This window comes from Camarhynchus parvulus, chromosome 2, assembly GCF_901933205.1.
Source record: "Camarhynchus parvulus chromosome 2, STF_HiC, whole genome shotgun sequence".
Taxonomy (NCBI): Eukaryota; Metazoa; Chordata; class Aves; order Passeriformes; family Thraupidae; genus Camarhynchus; species Camarhynchus parvulus.
In genome coordinates this window covers 61,434,583-61,451,451 of record NC_044572.1, presented here as the reverse complement: position 1 = coordinate 61,451,451, position 16,869 = coordinate 61,434,583, and the positions used below count along the sequence as shown (strand labels likewise).

At 46.3% G+C, this 16,869-nt stretch overlaps 1 protein-coding gene across 2 annotated transcripts; it reads left to right on the top strand.

Annotated features, from left to right (window-relative positions):
• Positions 1-728: 728 nt before the first annotated feature.
• On the top strand, positions 729-5,510 carry ID4 (inhibitor of DNA binding 4, HLH protein). 2 transcript variants are annotated; one of them, XM_030943399.1, is made up of 3 exons: positions 729-1,427; positions 2,057-2,115; positions 2,525-3,963. In XM_030943399.1, the coding sequence occupies exon 1, from the start codon at positions 1,021-1,023 to the stop codon at positions 1,414-1,416; it is 396 nt and encodes a 131-aa protein (XP_030799259.1). In that variant the 5' UTR covers positions 729-1,020; the 3' UTR covers positions 1,417-1,427; positions 2,057-2,115; positions 2,525-3,963. The 2 variants fall into 2 exon arrangements, with proteins under 2 accessions (XP_030799259.1, XP_030799260.1); XM_030943400.1 differs by having other exon boundaries at positions 739-1,420; positions 2,525-5,510.
• Positions 5,511-16,869: the final 11,359 nt, after the last annotated feature.

Genomic DNA, 16,869 nt, shown 5'->3' with positions numbered 1-16,869 from the left:
CAGATTAATATTATATGTCATGGAGGAATTTTAAATATTCCATCTCCATGCATTTTTAATAGTTATGTGCTCTAATTTAATGTTCCCTGGCTTTGCTTTGCTTTAAGTCCCTAAACCCTCCTCCTTCCTTCTCCTCCACGCTCCTCAAGTTTTGCTTGGGATTTTCACTGCCTGTAAACCAGCGTCCCCAAGTCCCTCAAAAAAAAAAAAGAAAATGTGTAAAGCTGGAATAAGTCTCCTACACCGAGAGGATAAAAACGCGAATCACCGCCCGAGGAGATGCCAACCCTCCCGGGAAAGGATCGGGGGAGGGATGGGAGGGCGGGTACAGCCGCCTTGGTCCGGGTCGGGCGGCGGGGAGCGGCGCCGGTCGCGCGGGGCTGCGCTCCGGACCGCGGGGACGGCGCCGGGATCCGCTGGGCGGCGGGTCCCGCCCGCATTCCCGCAGTCCTTCCTCCCCGGGACCGCCTCCTCCTCCTCCTCCTTCGCCGCCCCCTCCTCCCCGGGGGGGTCAGCGCGAGCCGCCCGCCCCCCGCAGCGCCACCGCCCCCTGCCCCGCCGCCATTGGCCGCCGCCGCGCTCCGGTGGGGGTCGCCGCGCCCTGATTGGCTGAGCGGGGCCCCGCGGCGCCCCCCTGCTCTCGCGCCGCGCTCGCCGGGCCCCGCCGCGGAGCCGCCCGCCCCGCCCGCGCCCCGCGCTATATAAGGGGCGGCGCGGCCAGCGGCGGCAGCTGAGGTGGTTGTGTTCGCGGCTGAGCGGCTGCTGAGCACGGGCTCTTCATTTTAAGAAAAATAATATTTTTTTTCCGGAGCGGGCGGGTTCCTGGTGCCGCTGTTGGCGCGGCTCTGCGAGCGCCTCTGGTTACGTTCCCGGGGCGGCCGCTGTTAACGCCATCGAGGCGCTGCGGCCGCGCTCCGCTCCCGTTGCGGGCGGTGCGTGCGCGGCTTCCCGAGGTCGCAGCGGCGGCAGCAGCAAGCGGCGGTGGTGGAGAGGGAGGTTTCCCTCCCTCCTTGCGGCACCATGAAAGCCGTGAGCCCCGTCCGGCACCCCAGTCGCAAGGCGCAGCCCGGCGTGGCGGGCGGCGGCGGGGGGCACCCGGCTCTGCGGTGCCTGGCCGAGCACAGCGGCTGCAAAGGGAGCCCGCCGTCGGGCGAGGAGCCGGCGGCGCTGTGCCTGCAGTGCGATATGAATGACTGTTACAGCCGGCTGAGGAAGCTGGTGCCCACCATCCCGCCCAACAAGAGGGTCAGCAAAGTGGAGATCCTACAGCACGTCATCGACTACATCCTCGACCTGCAGCTGGCTCTGGAGACGCACCCAGCGCTGCTCCGGCAGCAGCCGCCGCCGCCCGCTCTGCACCCAGGCAGCTGTCCCGCGGGCACTCCCCCGGACCCCGCTGACTGCCCTGAACACTGACCCGGTAAGAGGTGCGTGATACCCGAGCGCGGGGAGCGGCGTGCGGAGCAGAGCGGCGTGGCGCGATGGTCGGCGCCGGCCGCCGTGGGAGCGCCCCGGTGATGTGCCGCCAGTCTCGTACCCGTGGCTGTGCCGAGGGGACGGGGCGGACGGGCGCAGGAACGCCCCGGCGGTGCGCGGTGGGTGCCCGCACCCCCTCGGTGCGGGCAGGCAGCCGTACGGTGTGTGCCGTGTAATTACTGCCTCTCGAGGGAGTACCTGTAGCCGGCGTGTTCGCACACACGGGAACAGGCGCGCTGTTCCTGCTTCCCAGCCTCTGCGCCGTGTAGCGAGCGTCAGGGGCTGTAGGGGCCGTGCACATGGAACGCAGCGTGCTTTGGAGGGGCGGGAATCGGGGAGCGACTCCCCGGTACGGGACCCACGGTGGCAGCCCGGCGGCGCGGGAAGCGGCGTGCCCCGGGCTTGCCGCAGCGCTGCGGTGACCCACTTGGCTCTGTCCCCCCGGGGGCTTCCCTGAGCGCTCCCGACGGCGCTGTGGCAGTGCCTGGGTGCGCGGAGCAGGAGGGGGTCTGGGCAATGGGGGGGGTCTCCGTGTCGTTTCTCCCCAGTTGTTAATTTGCCGTGTTTGGTTGCTGCGCAGGCAGGCTCTGTTAACAAGCCGGGGGACAGCATCCTGTGCCGCTGACCGCCGCTCCCCAGGTGAGTGCCGGGCGGGCGCGGGGCCGCGGGCGGGGGGAGCGCAGCGCCCGGGCTCGGTGGGGCCGCTCCGCATCCTGCGGGAAGGAAGCCTGCCGAAGGGGGACCAGAGCCCGGCGAGAAATACTTGCAGGCGGCTTTGGGGTTTTATTTTTAATTATGGGGTGGTTATTTTATTTTCCCTAACTACCGGGTGGTTGGGGTTTCCCCCCTCCCCCCGCGGAGCGCCTCTGGCTGCGGCGTGCAGCTGCGCATCCCTCCCTCCGCCTGGCCCAGCCTGGGAGCTGCGGTTGTTGTTTGACCTGGTTTGTTTTGGGTTGTTGATCAAGCATGTCTTGTGTTTTGTTGGTGGCGCCAGTCGGTCTGGAGCGGAGCGGTTCACACACCCCCTCTATTCATTCCTCTCCCACAGGTGTGCGGCGGCGCCGCGCCGCGCAGAGGCAACGCGGGGGGCGGGCGGCGGCGGGGGGGGCCCGGCCCTGCCCCGCCGCACCGGAGGAAGGAGCCATCCAATCCCCCGAGCAGTTCCCATGCTTCACCCCGGCAGAGCCAAGCCTTTTCACCATTTTGCACGTCCGTAGCGGTCCCCCCCCCGTCCCCAGCTCCCCGTGTCCTTTCCCCTCTTCCCCCCGGTTCCGTCTCTTCTCGTCGTTCCCGGCCAGCTGTGAGCGGCGGCGTGTCCCACGGTGGCAGCGGGAAAAGTTGCGACTCTGCCCCGGGATAGAGGACCGAGCCTAAACCAGACTTTAGAAACCTTGTAACTCTTAAGGGACCGAGCAGCCGAATCTTGAAGCTTTACTAATCTCCCAGAGCATTTGTAGATATATTTGACATCTATTGTTTAAAATAGATGGATTTTATTGGGGCCCAGGGAACTTTCTTATCCCTGCAGGAATGTTACATATTGTATAGACAAATGAGTGACATTTCATACTGTGTATATATAGAGATGTTCTATAAGTGTGAGAAAAGTATATGCTTTAATAGACTACTGTAATTATAAAATATTTTTAATTAAATATTTTTTGTAAATATTATAAAGGTGTGTATGTTTTTTTTAATCTGTGGGAGCTCAAGTACAGAGCTGCTGATACGGAAATATCTTAAATGTTTAGGACTTTTTTTGTCCCCAAATGTCCTTTAGACTTGAGAGTTGCAGCTTTAGCTAGTGCATGATTGCATGAGGTGTCTAATTGCAAATAAACTTGTTTGGAGTCCATACAACGTGTTTTCCTCAATCTAGACTAAAAATGTTTGTAAGTGTATTATACATTTTGAGACTACACTTTTGTCATTTAGGCACAGGGATTTTTAGTGCATTCTATAAAAGTAGCGGTAAGATGTGTTTTTTACTGAGACAAGAAAAATTTTATCTAGTGTTCTTGCATTACGGGGGCAATGCTTTAGATCTCTTATCAGTTTGGTTTGTTTTTTTAAGTCTGCTCTTGAATTAGATCAAGAAACTTGTTTGGAAACTTCGTTTAGCACCAAAAGGTTTTATCGCAAATTTGTGTTCCTACAGCTTTTTAATTGCTTAAAAACTGAAAACCGTTCTCTGCTTGCAGCCAAAGGGCAAACCATTAACAAAACCAGTTGCTGTTTCCTTCGTCCAAAGAGTATTGATAGTGAACTGCAGAAGGGCACATGGGCTAAATCATTATGATCAGTGATGTAAATTAATCTTAAAATGAACTTAAGTAGACCAAAAATCGGATAACTGCGTCAAGATTATTTTTCTAGTACAAAATTACTTACATTTCACTGCAGCTATGTTACAGTTAAAATCCTGTTTAATCTCTGTGATGTGTACCTGCTACATGTGAACATTAAACTAGATTTACCTGTCTTTAACTGTGATTCTTCAGCTTATTTCTTCAATCCTCTGAATTTGCACATTCTCCTCACTATTTGTATGGAGCATTTGATGGGTGAATTATTTTCACGGCAAGCTCTTGTACAGTTGGGTCCTGCTGGCTGTAAGCTTGTGTCCAGGCTTGGTGAAAGATCCTCATCTTGTGTGATCAGTAGCCTGCACACTAGTGCAATGGGATAGTCAGAGTGGGAGAATTAAGTAGGATTTAATTGGGTGCTTCGTAAATAGCTAGCCAACTGTGTGTGTAACATGGTCTGTTTGACTAAAAAAGAGGATTTGTTTCAGATTATACAAGTGTCAAAAGTACTATAACCCAAGGGAGGACTTCTATTAAGTTAAATATTTATAAGGAAATTAACTATGGGGGCCATTAGGTATTGACTACAGTGATAGTGTCAACAAGATGAACACTTTCTTTATCAAAATAATTGCGTAAAGATCAAATCAAAAAGTGGCTAACACGTCTGCAAACACAAGGCCTCCTGTCACTGCAAATGCTTTAAAGGCACAGGCATTTTACAGCCTGAGCTGGGACTTAAGGGATGGGTAGTGGGTCCCTGCATTGTATTTCCCCAGCCCTGCCGTTGCAATTTTAGTCGATTTAATGAGCAAAATACATGGTCTTGTAAAGTTAAGTCACTAACCTCTTATCCTGGATTCTCCCAGCTATTTTCATGACAGTAGCAATACTATCAATAGAATTTTTGCTGCACTTTGGGAATCTTTCTGATATATTAAAAAAGAGGGAGGCAGCAGTCTTTTTCCAAAGGATTAGTTTAAATTTACATTGATTGTTTATCCTATTAATATTTGTCATTTTCTGCTTACTTCAGCTTGTACAGCTCGGATTATTTTGTATACAATTTCTCAGTAACATCGGTTCTCAGTACACTCATTTGTTGCTATCCGCTGTTGCCAAATTATAGTATTCCGTTACATAGGAGAGGAAGCAAGCAAGAGGTGCTGTCGCTGTCCTAAAACAAAACTATCTTGTAGAGTTTCTAAATATCAAAGCTGACGTATCCTGGGAGAGCTGGTAAAATACTGAGCTGCTCTTCAGGGAAGAACGTACCAAACCCTGGATTGTTTCAGGTCAGGGCAATCTCCCGTTGAGTTTAGCAGCTTAAGGGTTTGGGTTTGCTTTTTGGAAAACTTGCGGTTCAACAAGTTAGGACCTTTAGAAAATGAAGTTTTAATAAAGAGCTGTGAAAATTTTTTGTGTTATATGTAGGATTCTTCAGAAATGCGAAAGCCTGCATATAGCAGTCGGACTAGATTACAATAGATGCTGGTCTTTACTTATTCCTTACGCTACTTATAAAATTAAAGGAATATCTAATTGCTTGCTTCCTGATGCCTGGGATCAGTACAGTCCTAAGTGCAGCCATAATTATTTTCTGTTTTTCAAAGATTTTAGAGTCTTTCATCATACAGTAATCCCGTATCTTGTTTAAATCATGTTTTCCATATAGCAAAAGGCGTAAATGTTTGAACAAAGGCAAATTAAAAGGACTCTTTCTTCTAATGCCTTGAATTTTCTCTTAGTCACAAAAGCATTCCTTAAAAGGAGCTTTTTGATTGCGTGATGAGAGTTGTGGTGAGGCTGCCAGATTAGGAATTAGGATACCAAATTCTGTTCCCAGCTCTGCTACTGAGGCTCTTTTGTGACCTTGAGCAAGTCACTGGCTGTCAAACAAACTTCCAGTTTTCCACTTGTACCAGTGGCAACATGCACTCATCTTTACAGAAGCTAGGAGATGAAACAGGCAAAATGCATTCCTGTTTTAACACCTTTCTTATGCAGAGCAAGTTTTGGGTAAGAAAGGAAACATGGGGAAAGCTGGGGTGATTACCAGGAGCTTTCCTAAGGAGGAGCTGGTTGGGAAATACATTGCAAGTAAAGGTTGCAAGAACCTCTTTTCATAGGACGCTGAAATTGGCAAGGACTAGAAAACAGTCTCTGGGAGGAATAGATGAGGGAGCCAGGTATTTTCTGTCCCTGACTCGAATGCTGTCTGCAGAGCACAGCGATGGACGCTGCTAATGCTGCATGTCCATTTTGGTGAGCAGCGGCGTGGAGGTCCCAGTCCTTGCAGGTGCTGAGGCTCCCCTCTGAAATTTCCAAGTGACAGAAAAGGTTCATTCCACATAAAAGCCAAATGCCAGCTCCTGTTGCATTTTTCCTGCTGTTTCACACGGGAATGGTATTTATTTTCACTTTCCGTAGCGTTCCTTTTAAATAGTTGCATTTTCAGCCACAAGCGAAGTGGTCATAAGGAATGCCATAGCTGTCCTGCTGGTTGTTCCGAGAGTTAATGAATAAACCATGTATAGCATAAACAGGTTTATGCAAATGCAAAGCAGCACTTTACTAGTATTTGTATTTTCAAGGCTTTTGTAGCCGTAGAACTCACATTTCTGTAAAACCTTTACAGTTGGAGAGAAGAAACCACAGTGCAAGTAATTCAAGTGATTGTTTTAGATGCAACACAATTTACTGGTTTTTCCAATAGTAAGGTTTGCAATACTGAATAGCGTGGTTCCAAAACAGTATTGAAAACGTTCTGCTCTCCAGTCCCAGAACATGTGATCTGAAAACACTGGCTAAATATATTCCCCCATACAACTGCTTGCTTTTTTGCATTAAAAAATCCACCCTTTACTCTCATTCCTGGGTAAGAGAAAACTTGCGTGCTCTGCCTACCAGTAGAGCTTGCTTTGCAAATGTCCAAAGCAGGCACTCAGGCACCAGCCCTTGGAGCACATCAGAGCTGATCTGGGGACTGGGCAGCCTGGGGCTGTACAGCACTTGGGAGCTTGGTTGCAGGCAGTTGTCAGCCATATGCCGGCATCCGACGGATCAGAGGCAGTCTCTGAGCCACCACGTCCTGGTCATACCTTCTTGACAAAAACCTTTTTCCTCTTCACAGCCTGAAATAACAAAATAATTCTTAAGGACCAGGGTATGGCATAAACTGCAGGGACATGTGGAGGGATTTTCTAAGTTGGTATCCCTCCTTAGCAAAACATCTGCCGGAGAAAAGCCGTGTCACCCACGGAGCACTGCAGAAGGAGCAGTGCAAACCCTCCCGAGTGCTGAGCCCAGGCACAAGCCTGTCAGCCAAATGCTGGTGAGCGATGGACCTGGCTGCTGGGCACACTAAGTACTCCAAGGCAGTGTTTCCCCGTTTGGTTCCTTTTGAGGGTATTAGGGGGCACCCAAGACTGTTTTTAGTCAGTGCTTGGTGGTGCTAAGGCAGTTGAGGACCTGTAGGCATAGCCCTAAGAAGCACATCTGCACACACAGAGGTGCAAACGATGCCAGCGGGTTGCGGTTCCCCGCCTGTCCCCCATGTCCCTCAGAGGGGCATGTGCTGGGAAAGCAGAGCACTCTTCTTGTATTCACCATAGAGAACACGGCATGGAATGAATTAGTCCCCATTTGTAATTTCTTGGCCTGTAGGGAGAAGAGCTGGCACCCCAGACTTTGGCACACAGAGCCAGGAGCATTCCCTCCCCACATGAAGTGTGACAGCAGCACGGCACGGGATGTGGGGCCGGGCAGTGCGGGCTTTTCTTCCTTTGATGGGCATGAAACACACTTTGACACGGGACAAGGGTTGGTTTTTCTTCTTTTTTTTTTTTTTCCCTTTTCTCTACTTTTTTTTTTCTTCCTTTTTCTTTTTTTCCCTCTTTCTCTAACCTTCTTTTAGCCTCAGCTTTACTTCCTCTTGGGTTTTTTCCCCCAAAGATGATGTGTTTGTCAACTGATAGGATGCACTTGTTTCTGGTAAAAGAAGCACTTTGACAATTTTCACAACATGCATAATTTGCTTAAGGACCATAATGGCTTCTTCTGGGCCATGTGTCATGTAAATAAATATTCCAATGATTTTTAACATGAATATTAAGTACTCCATAGATCAATGGCTCCTTTGAAGCTCTGAGCATTTATCCTGTAAGTTCCTATTCAGACATTTTTAAATATGTGTTATTTATTCAACAGGCTATCTTTTCACTCAGAGATGCTGATGTCTATGTTTGTAGCAGTCTAGCATCTATATCTTGTTTAGAATATTTAAAAATCAGTATTTCTTACTCTTTGCAGCAGGTTGAAAATAATCCCATAAAAATTCTGTAACAGGAAAGAATACTTCAAATTATTAAGACTGAAACATACCTCTATTTAGGATTATTTTTTAAAGACCCTGTCTTCTGTTCCCTTTTACCTTCTCCTGCAGCCCTGAAAACACACAGGGCCAGAAGCGGGTGATATGTGGGCTGCAGTGCAGGAATTGAACTCCTGGGAGGGTTTGGGAGGGTAACAGTGCCTGACTCAGGGGGCAGGTGGACACAGTGCTACAAGTCAGCATTTTCTCTTGACTTTTGCTGTGTCTGCTCAGAAACTGGGGGGTCCATCCCAGCAGGAGCATCGCAGCACTGGGGCAGCAGTCACGGAAAAGGACATTGCCTTCTCCAGTTTAACGAGGAAGCAAGTTTCTTGGTTCATGTGCAGGACAGGCTTACCAGGTAAATAGGAGCCAATATTACCAGCACTGCCTTGTGAGCTGCCCCAGGCGCCATCAGGGTTTTTTGGGGCTGTGGTATTTTTGAGATGCATAGAGGCTCTCTGCCAGGCAGCTTCCAAAGCCAGGGGCAGGTGGGAAGGTGCAGTGCATGTGGAAGCAAAAGCATGGATGCAGATGACTTTGTGCCTTTGCAGCTATTAGCCAGGGCAAATCCTTTCCCATTCTCAGAGGGTGGGGGAATAAGCAGAAGTTCTATCCCCACCTCAATAGAAAGCTGCAAGGGGAACTCAGTGAGCTTCTGGGTCCTGGCAGGAGTTGCCCATGAGATAAGAGGGTCTCTGACCTCCGTGCAGGCTAATGAAGGAGGAAAACCAGGGCTGAGAAAGATAAAGTTCATATTTAAATGCAGGCATCTGCAACAATAGAGGTGGAAACATAAAAAATTGCTATCAAATTCATTTGCTTGTATTATGAAGGCTTTTGTCTCACCTTGTTTAAACAGTCCCACTCCTGTGTTTAGTTTACTTGTGTTAATATCCCCCAGAGGCTTCATCATTTGCTATTGATGAGCATACACAAAAAAAAAAAAAAAAAAAGGTGGTGCTGTCCAAGCAATTAATTCTCTTTCCAAGTGTTTAAAATTCAGCATGTCCCTTCAGTTCCAAAGGTGCTAGATCTTCAAAACCAGCAAGCTGCTCACAGTCAGCTGGGAAACCCCAAGTTATTTTGGAGCACATAAAAACATTCAGTGCTGATAAATACTCACGCTGTGTTTTGCATCTTCATAATTTGGGATTCCTTTTACTTGACATATGCAATAAATAAAGCAATAAATAAAATATGCTCCCTGCCTCAAGGACGTTTCTCTGTATAAGTTGCAACCCAGTATACAAACTCCTTCCAAACCAGCTGGTGCTACACATCTCCCTTCCTTCCTTATTCTAATTCAGGGACACCTTCATAAGAAGGTGACTTTGAACAATGATCTTTAAAACCATAATGGAAGCAGATGTGGATGAGGATTCTAATAAGAATAAAAAGCAGTAAAAATAGAGCAGTGCTTTAGCTGGAAAATGGTAAAAAAAACTTCATTAGCCCTTTTTGGTGAAAAATGTTTTTACCTAAAGCGTTGGAAACTCCAGTGACTCAGCTTTTGAATCAAATGCCCACTGGAGTCTTTCCATCACCTTCAGCAGATGTCAAATGGCAAATTCACATGAATGAATGGGTACATTTAGGTCTCTGTAGTGCACTGCTTTGGATGGACAAAATCCCATTATGCTTCCTCCAGGCCTCAATTAAGAGGTAGGTTTTGCCATTTTTTGCCAATTTACCCTGGACCTACACTGTTGTCACTGGTATAAGAAGTTGGGGGTAGACTTCAACCAAGCAGAACAGCACCAGGACCCACAGCTTTTAACTTTCCCCTATTCTAAAACTATAACGGCTCTCTATGCAAAGACTTATATGTGATTCAATCGCAGCAGCAGCTCCATCAGGGCACAACAATGAAGGAAATTAATATTGAGACCCCGCCTGTCCCTGGCTTGGCCTTGGACTCAGTCTCATATTAATTACAGAATTATGGAAGGGTTTGAGTTGGGAGGGACCATAAAGATCATCTAGTTCCAACTCCTCTGCCACAGGCACAGACACTAGACCAGGTTGTTCAAAGCCCCATCTGACCTGGCTTTGAAATACCTTGAGAGTTACAAAATTCTCTTTTTCCTTGTCAGATGGGTTTTGAGTTGAGTTTTGCCATGAGTTTGCCCATGAGTTAGTTTAGTGGGGAGGGTCAGATGCTCACTGCCATCAGTTGCTGGGGAAGCTTGCATCGTATTTGGCTTATATGCTGAATATAAACAAAGCTATCCATCAGTATTTGCTTGGATTCATTGAAATATTAAAACAAACGCTTATGTCTGTGTTATAGGGCAAGGTCTTCTTTATTTTGCTGGGGCAATAGCCGTATTGAAACAAATTGTATTTTGTTTTCTTTCAGACAGGTGTGATGGCACACCTGCGGAGCTCAGGCTTGAATAGCAACTCGTAACCTTTTGTGGGTAAGGTGGGGGGCAAATCCTGCTTAACAAGGATGTCAAACTGATCTTTGTTCCCTTCTCCCAACCAAGTATCTGTGGCAACAAACTGGAGACAGGTAAACAATCGGCTTCTGCTACCGCAAGCTTTCCATTTACAGTTCACCAGGAGCTCTTATTATATGAAAGGAAAGGGTGGATGTGGTGTCAACACAAGGTAATAGTAATATTATTTGAACAGGTGTGTGGGGTGTTGCTAAAGTGAGAGAGCAGGCAAGCTGTAGGGAGCAGTTAGTACAGGGCTATGCATGTAATAACCAGAGCTCACCCGTGTGTATTATCATAACAATCATGTGTGGCCATGGATTTCACAATAAGCTGGTCTGATTTACCTGGTGCATTAAACTAGTTTTGTTGTTTCTCAGTTCCTAACTCCCTTCTGGAAAAGAGCCCCAAAAAAATACACACACACACGAAAAATTTGGTAAGCAGACCCACCGTGCACAGATAGATAGCCCACCAGGCCACAGTTATACCCCAGACTGCACTCCTCCACAGGCAACTTTGCTGCTGATTTACGTCTTGGAAAGAGAGAAAGCAGATTAAGCATCTCAGGACTGCATTACAAAGGGATGGCAGGTTTGCGGCAAGTGTTAAGGCACTGTGGAATTGGGAGAGTCGAGTACCTCAGCAGTTTTGTCTATACATCTATTCTCTGTAATGCAGTTAATTTTAATAATGTATTTCCAGTCTGTGATGTGTGTTAAATTGATATGTATCTGTGATTCGAATGTATATTCATCCCTGAGTGTATAGAGTTAGATTAATATCCTTTCAGCAAGAAAGCTGTGTGCCACAATAGAGAATGGAAACAGTAAAAATAATCTTTTAGATTCTGCTTTTAAGGAGATGACTGGAATCACATTAGCAAGGATTAATGTGGTAGGTACATACCTTGCTGAAATTTGCATGCTTCCATTGTGGGAAAGTGAGAAACAAAGGGAAAAATCATACCCTGATGTGCTCTACAAGTAGAGCTGTATGCTATGATTCACTGAAGACCGCCATGGAGGTTACAAAACAGAAATTAAGAGACAATATAAATTGTGTGAGGGTGTTCTAGACAATTAGACAACTCGTTGGTCCATTTACAGTGCTGCTCGTAGCTTTATATCAAATCTGATGGAAGAGTGGCAAATTTTAAGCAAGGAAATTTTTCACTCTCTCCTCTCCTTAAGCCATACTTTGTTTAGAGATATCGTAATGCGTATCCTGAGCATTTTATTAAGAAACTATTGCATGCCACTGGTTTGTGCAAACAGTAGTTGCATTATTACAGAGGATGAATTAATCTTCCAGGCGTCCATTTGTGTTACTCAGATCAGGCAGGGTTTATTTGCAAAGGGCTGACCCTGCTTCCTGGCAGGTTCGCCGGGAGCTGCCGTGCCAGATTCCCTCCAGTGGATGCGAGAGGGTTCAGCTGGCACATCCCAGGGACCGAGGGGACAGTCACATGGCAGGGGCTGCCGCCTGGGGGAACGCGGGGCAGTGGCTGTGACGGCAGCGGCACCGCGTCCTGGGCTCGACAGGCTCCTGCGGGGATTCTTTAGTGGGTATTGAAGGCTGGTAGGAAACGAGTATTCTCAAGCTTGGGTCTGCATTCTTCTGGTAATGCAGATTTAGCCCAAGGTCACACAAGAAACCTTTATTTCAAGCAGCTTGCTCCGTCTTAAGGAGAATTGCTACAGCATTTCCCTGTGTACACATTTCATTAAGTAAATGCTTAATAGCAGGGTGGCTGTCATCTTAGGGCAAATATTTTAGAAATCCCTTGTTAGTCACATCAGGTGTGCTTCTTCAATATTGCAACATCTGTTATTTGTTAGATGCAAACAGAGAATGAAAATGTGTGTTTGCCTTGTCCTGGGCTCTTCAAGTAATTCAGGCAACCTGGCTGAATGTGCCGGAGACAGTGCTGACAGTACAGTTGTCAGGAGGGTAAAATTGCACCAAAACTTGAGTAGGGGGGTAAACCAAAAAGTGTTGTATTACACTTGGGTGCCCTCTAGATCTTTTACAATCCAGTGTGTACTTTAAATATACCTTGATCCTTGGAATTTCCTTGTAGAAGTCAATGCTGTGCTGCTGTTCCAGCAGAGCAAACACTGGATGGGCTCTTCACAAACAGTGGGTCAGTCACAGTCAGCTGAAGGGAGCATACTCATGATCACAAGGGTCTGGGCTTCTGCAATGAAACTGGCATTTTGATCTTTCTTTGCAGGCATGATTATTTCACACTAGAAGATGCATATTTCGATTTTTGCATAACAGAAGTCTGATTCTTTGCTTTGGATTAGTTTTGCTGGTTTTTAAGCAAATACTGAAGTAATCAGAAATAACAGCCTGGTAACGTTTTAGGCGTAGTTTGAAGAATTTAATTGAATAGGGACTTTAATGAGAGGGCAGTGGATTCTTAATTACCTCAGGCACAGTTTAGCACTTTGGTCATGTATGGTGTTGTTCTGGGGTGCATCAGTCTGTTAGTTGGCTATTGCAGTGCAAAAGTTGGTGGCAAAGTCATTGTGGTGCGCTGCAGAAACAGGCTTACAGCTGCACAACAGCCTAAGCAAGAATTCCTTGAACATGGATGGGATATATTCATTAACATCATCAATCAATCAAGAGCTTGTTTGGGTTTGGTTTGAGATATATATATATATATATATATATATATATATAAACTCCTAAGAATATTGTATGTCTTCCATCAAATTTAATTTTTCAGAATGTTCGTCTATTTTGCGACTGACAATTTTCGCTCGCTGACATTCTTTTACACGCTTGGGAGTCGTCCCCTTCCTTTGGATCAGCCTAAGGAAAATGCTGCCCTCTCTTGAATTTGAGGACGCAGTGCACCTCCTGGCAGAGGCTGCCCGGGGAGCAGGAGGCAACGCATTCCTGAAAGATGCTCGTGACTTCTGCAGGGCTGGTGAGTGTTGAGAAAGGCAGCACTGTATTTTAGACTAGTAAACAGGGTTAAGAGAATTGTTCCGAAGGATGTAAATTCTCTAAAATAGAAAGTTCCTCTCTTCGGAAAGAAATTAGAAAACAAGCAAATATGCTTTATTCCATTATGGAAACACCTTAGCCAGGAAAATGTCATTGTCTCCCATGCCTGCACAGAGAGGAGGCCAAGTCCTGAAATGCTTTGGACTACTTTCGCTCAAATTTAAGTTATTTCTTTGACTGTTTCAGTTGTGAGTTTTGCTGAATGCCCATCTAGATCTCGCAGTCAAAGGAAAACTTATTTTCTGCTAGGCCTTCTCTGGAGAAGGGAGGAGGTGACTGGCTGCCACTGGTCCTCTGCGCCAGAAAAGAAACACTTGGGGTCACTCTAGTGTGTGACAACCCCCAGAGCTTTCCCACTGGTATGGAACCACTGATGTGTTGCTTGTAGAAACCAGCATGTCACTGCCCTGAGACAGCTTGGTCAGGAGATGTCTCCAGCTGGAGGGAGGAGGATGTTTCTCCAGCTGCTTCTCCTCTGACAAGCATGGACAGGATGTACTTTTTGTGTGTCTTCCTTCAAGGAGGGATTATAAAGGGGAACTTGTGGGAAAAGATATTCTGGAGTAGCTTCTGCCTCCATTTCTTCAATAGGGACATTAAAACAAGCAAACAAAAAGCTCTCCCCTTCTCCCATAGACACCCCTGCTTGTAGAAAGACATGTACTTTTCTGCTGGAAGCAAGGGGTGAGAAAGACCATTAGGTGATGTATAGGAAGGATTGCCTAGAAAGTAGTCCTAGAGCAAGCCAGCATCCCTAGGAGGGAGGATGTGCAGGTTTTGGTTTGTATTAACTCCAAACATGCCAGTGCACTCATGAGGACCAAGTTTCCTGGACATCGGATACTGCATGAGAGGAAGGTGAAGCAGGGCGTGCATTGTGGAAGAAAAGGAGTAAAACATACATGCACATCTAAACCCATGGTCTTTTTCTTTACTGTTGTTATTTAATAGGTTTTTCTGAACATACAGCTCCCCACCCAGCCCTCTTGCAGTTCTCAGAAGCTAAAAGACAGGGAGGCACCAAGGGGCAACATGCAGGGAAAATGACTGGCTAACAATAGCTGTGAATATTGTTAGTTACATGATTTGTGCAAAAGGACATGCTTCTTAATATTTATCTCACTTTTCTGCACTCACAGTTATCTTGGTTTTGTTTTTTAAACAAATGTGAGGGTGATTAATCCCAAATGCAATCTGAAAAAGGATAAACAGAAGGAGACTGAGCATGTGTATGTCACTTGCACTGTATACTACCTCATCTATATTAAATATGAGACAAAGTAATAAAAATAAACAATACAGTATTGTGTCAGTTGCAACTCAGGCAGTAACAAAATATTGCCACATTTTTTCTTGCAAAGCTGGCTGTTTGGTGGCTGGAAAGACCCCTAAAGCATATAAAGCTCTTATCTTCATACATTTCCCTAAAGAATAATAGATCAGTCGGTGCTCTGATGCTGTTTTAATAATGTACAATTTACAATTCATTTGGTTACCAAGCACTCACAGTATAATTAATTTCACAGACCCTTTCTACATATTGGCATGGTTTATGACAGTACAGAGGGAAGATGGGAAAACTCTGTTCCCCCTGCTGTCACAGGAGAGTGCCTGGATGATGTGTCACCTGGCTGGTCTCACAGCAGTCCTGCCTTTGTAGGGGTGAGAGGGCTTGATTTCTCCTTTCCTTCTGCCTCAGCTCCCAGCTGCCTTTCCCATCTCCCTACACGAGCACCTGCATGGAGGCTGTTGCCTTGGGGGTGAGCCAGGCTCATCCTGCAGCTCTCCCATAGTACTGAGACAGTTCTGCCCCATCGCTTTTAGTCATAGCAGGCCCTGAGACCTGCTGCAAGCGCTGGAGCAAAAGCTAAGGTGAGCCAAGGGGAAGACGCAAGGACAAAAGGCAGGTGACAAGCCTTCAGTGCCTCTCAGCAGTGCTTCCCTTCCCCCTGGCAGCTGGGGACAGGAGAGCCTGACGGGAATGCAGGTATTGCTCCGGTCAGGAGTGACTGTCCATCCAAACTGTCAGTGCACCAGCCCAAGCCTAATATCATTTAACAGAATCAAGGAATGAAAAACAGAGAGAAGGCTCCAGAAGTGGCAGAATACATATTGTTGGGGGCTTTATTTCCACAGTCCTGATATTTTTCCCTTTATGGGGAATCTGTACAGTTGCCTGAGAGACTTAAATAATGGACTCTCTCTGCAATGAATGGAGCTGCTGTTCTGTGATGTCTTGCACATCAAAGCAATTTTTTTGAATCTGCATTTACCTCTTTGATAAAGACAACACTGTGAGGAATTCAGCAACTGCAGAGAACCTGCGGGTCTGCACATCCACCCGGAGCTTGCTTTGACAGCAGTGTATGAATTGCTATTGAAGTGATGGTTTTGTTTCCATTATCAAATAAACAGGGGTTTCCTTTTCTGAATTTCCCAAACATTATTTTCTTGTTTGAAGTTCTTGATTCCTATAGATGGGCAGTGTATATATACACATACATTGATACTCGTGTATATGTATATATATACACATATATAGGCACACATATATATATAGTTCTGTTAGATATATATAAATGCCTGAGGGTAGAGGTCACAGTTTGTGAAGGCTGAGCACACAATCCTGGATATAAACACACAAGTACTCAAACTGAAGTGCAGCTTAAAGCTAGGTTTAGTGATTTTCTAAAACTACAGTTACAGTTTCTCTCTTTTTTTCTTAGTTGTTCAAAAGCTGGTTTCTTCCAGGGACTAAGGAGCATTATAAGCCACAGCCCCAAAAGTTTGATTAACCCCCATGTGATTTTCACAAGACATTAGCTGTAAGAGGTACATCTCTTGCACTGTGTCTGCAGCTGGCTACTCAATCCTAATGATTTGGTTTCCTGATCTCTTAAAAAAAAATATGGTGAGGCAGAGACCATGAGATACTGCTTTCACATCTTTTTTCCATATGGGATTTGGCAGCCAATTTGCCAACATATTGATGACCTGCCGCTCTTATTTTTCACATCTATAGAAATTTGACTCTTCTGTGAATCAGGACATATCTATAAACTAAGTGAAACCAAAAAAGGTTATTGAGGACATCACATACATATGTATAAAACACCAGCAAGTATTATTATTATTACCATCATCAATTACTCTTATGCATAATATAATCACAATTTAAAGTTTGTGTGGTTAATGTATCACAGGGTTCAGTTCAAAACAGGGCTAAAATCTCTCCCTTGCAGTCAGG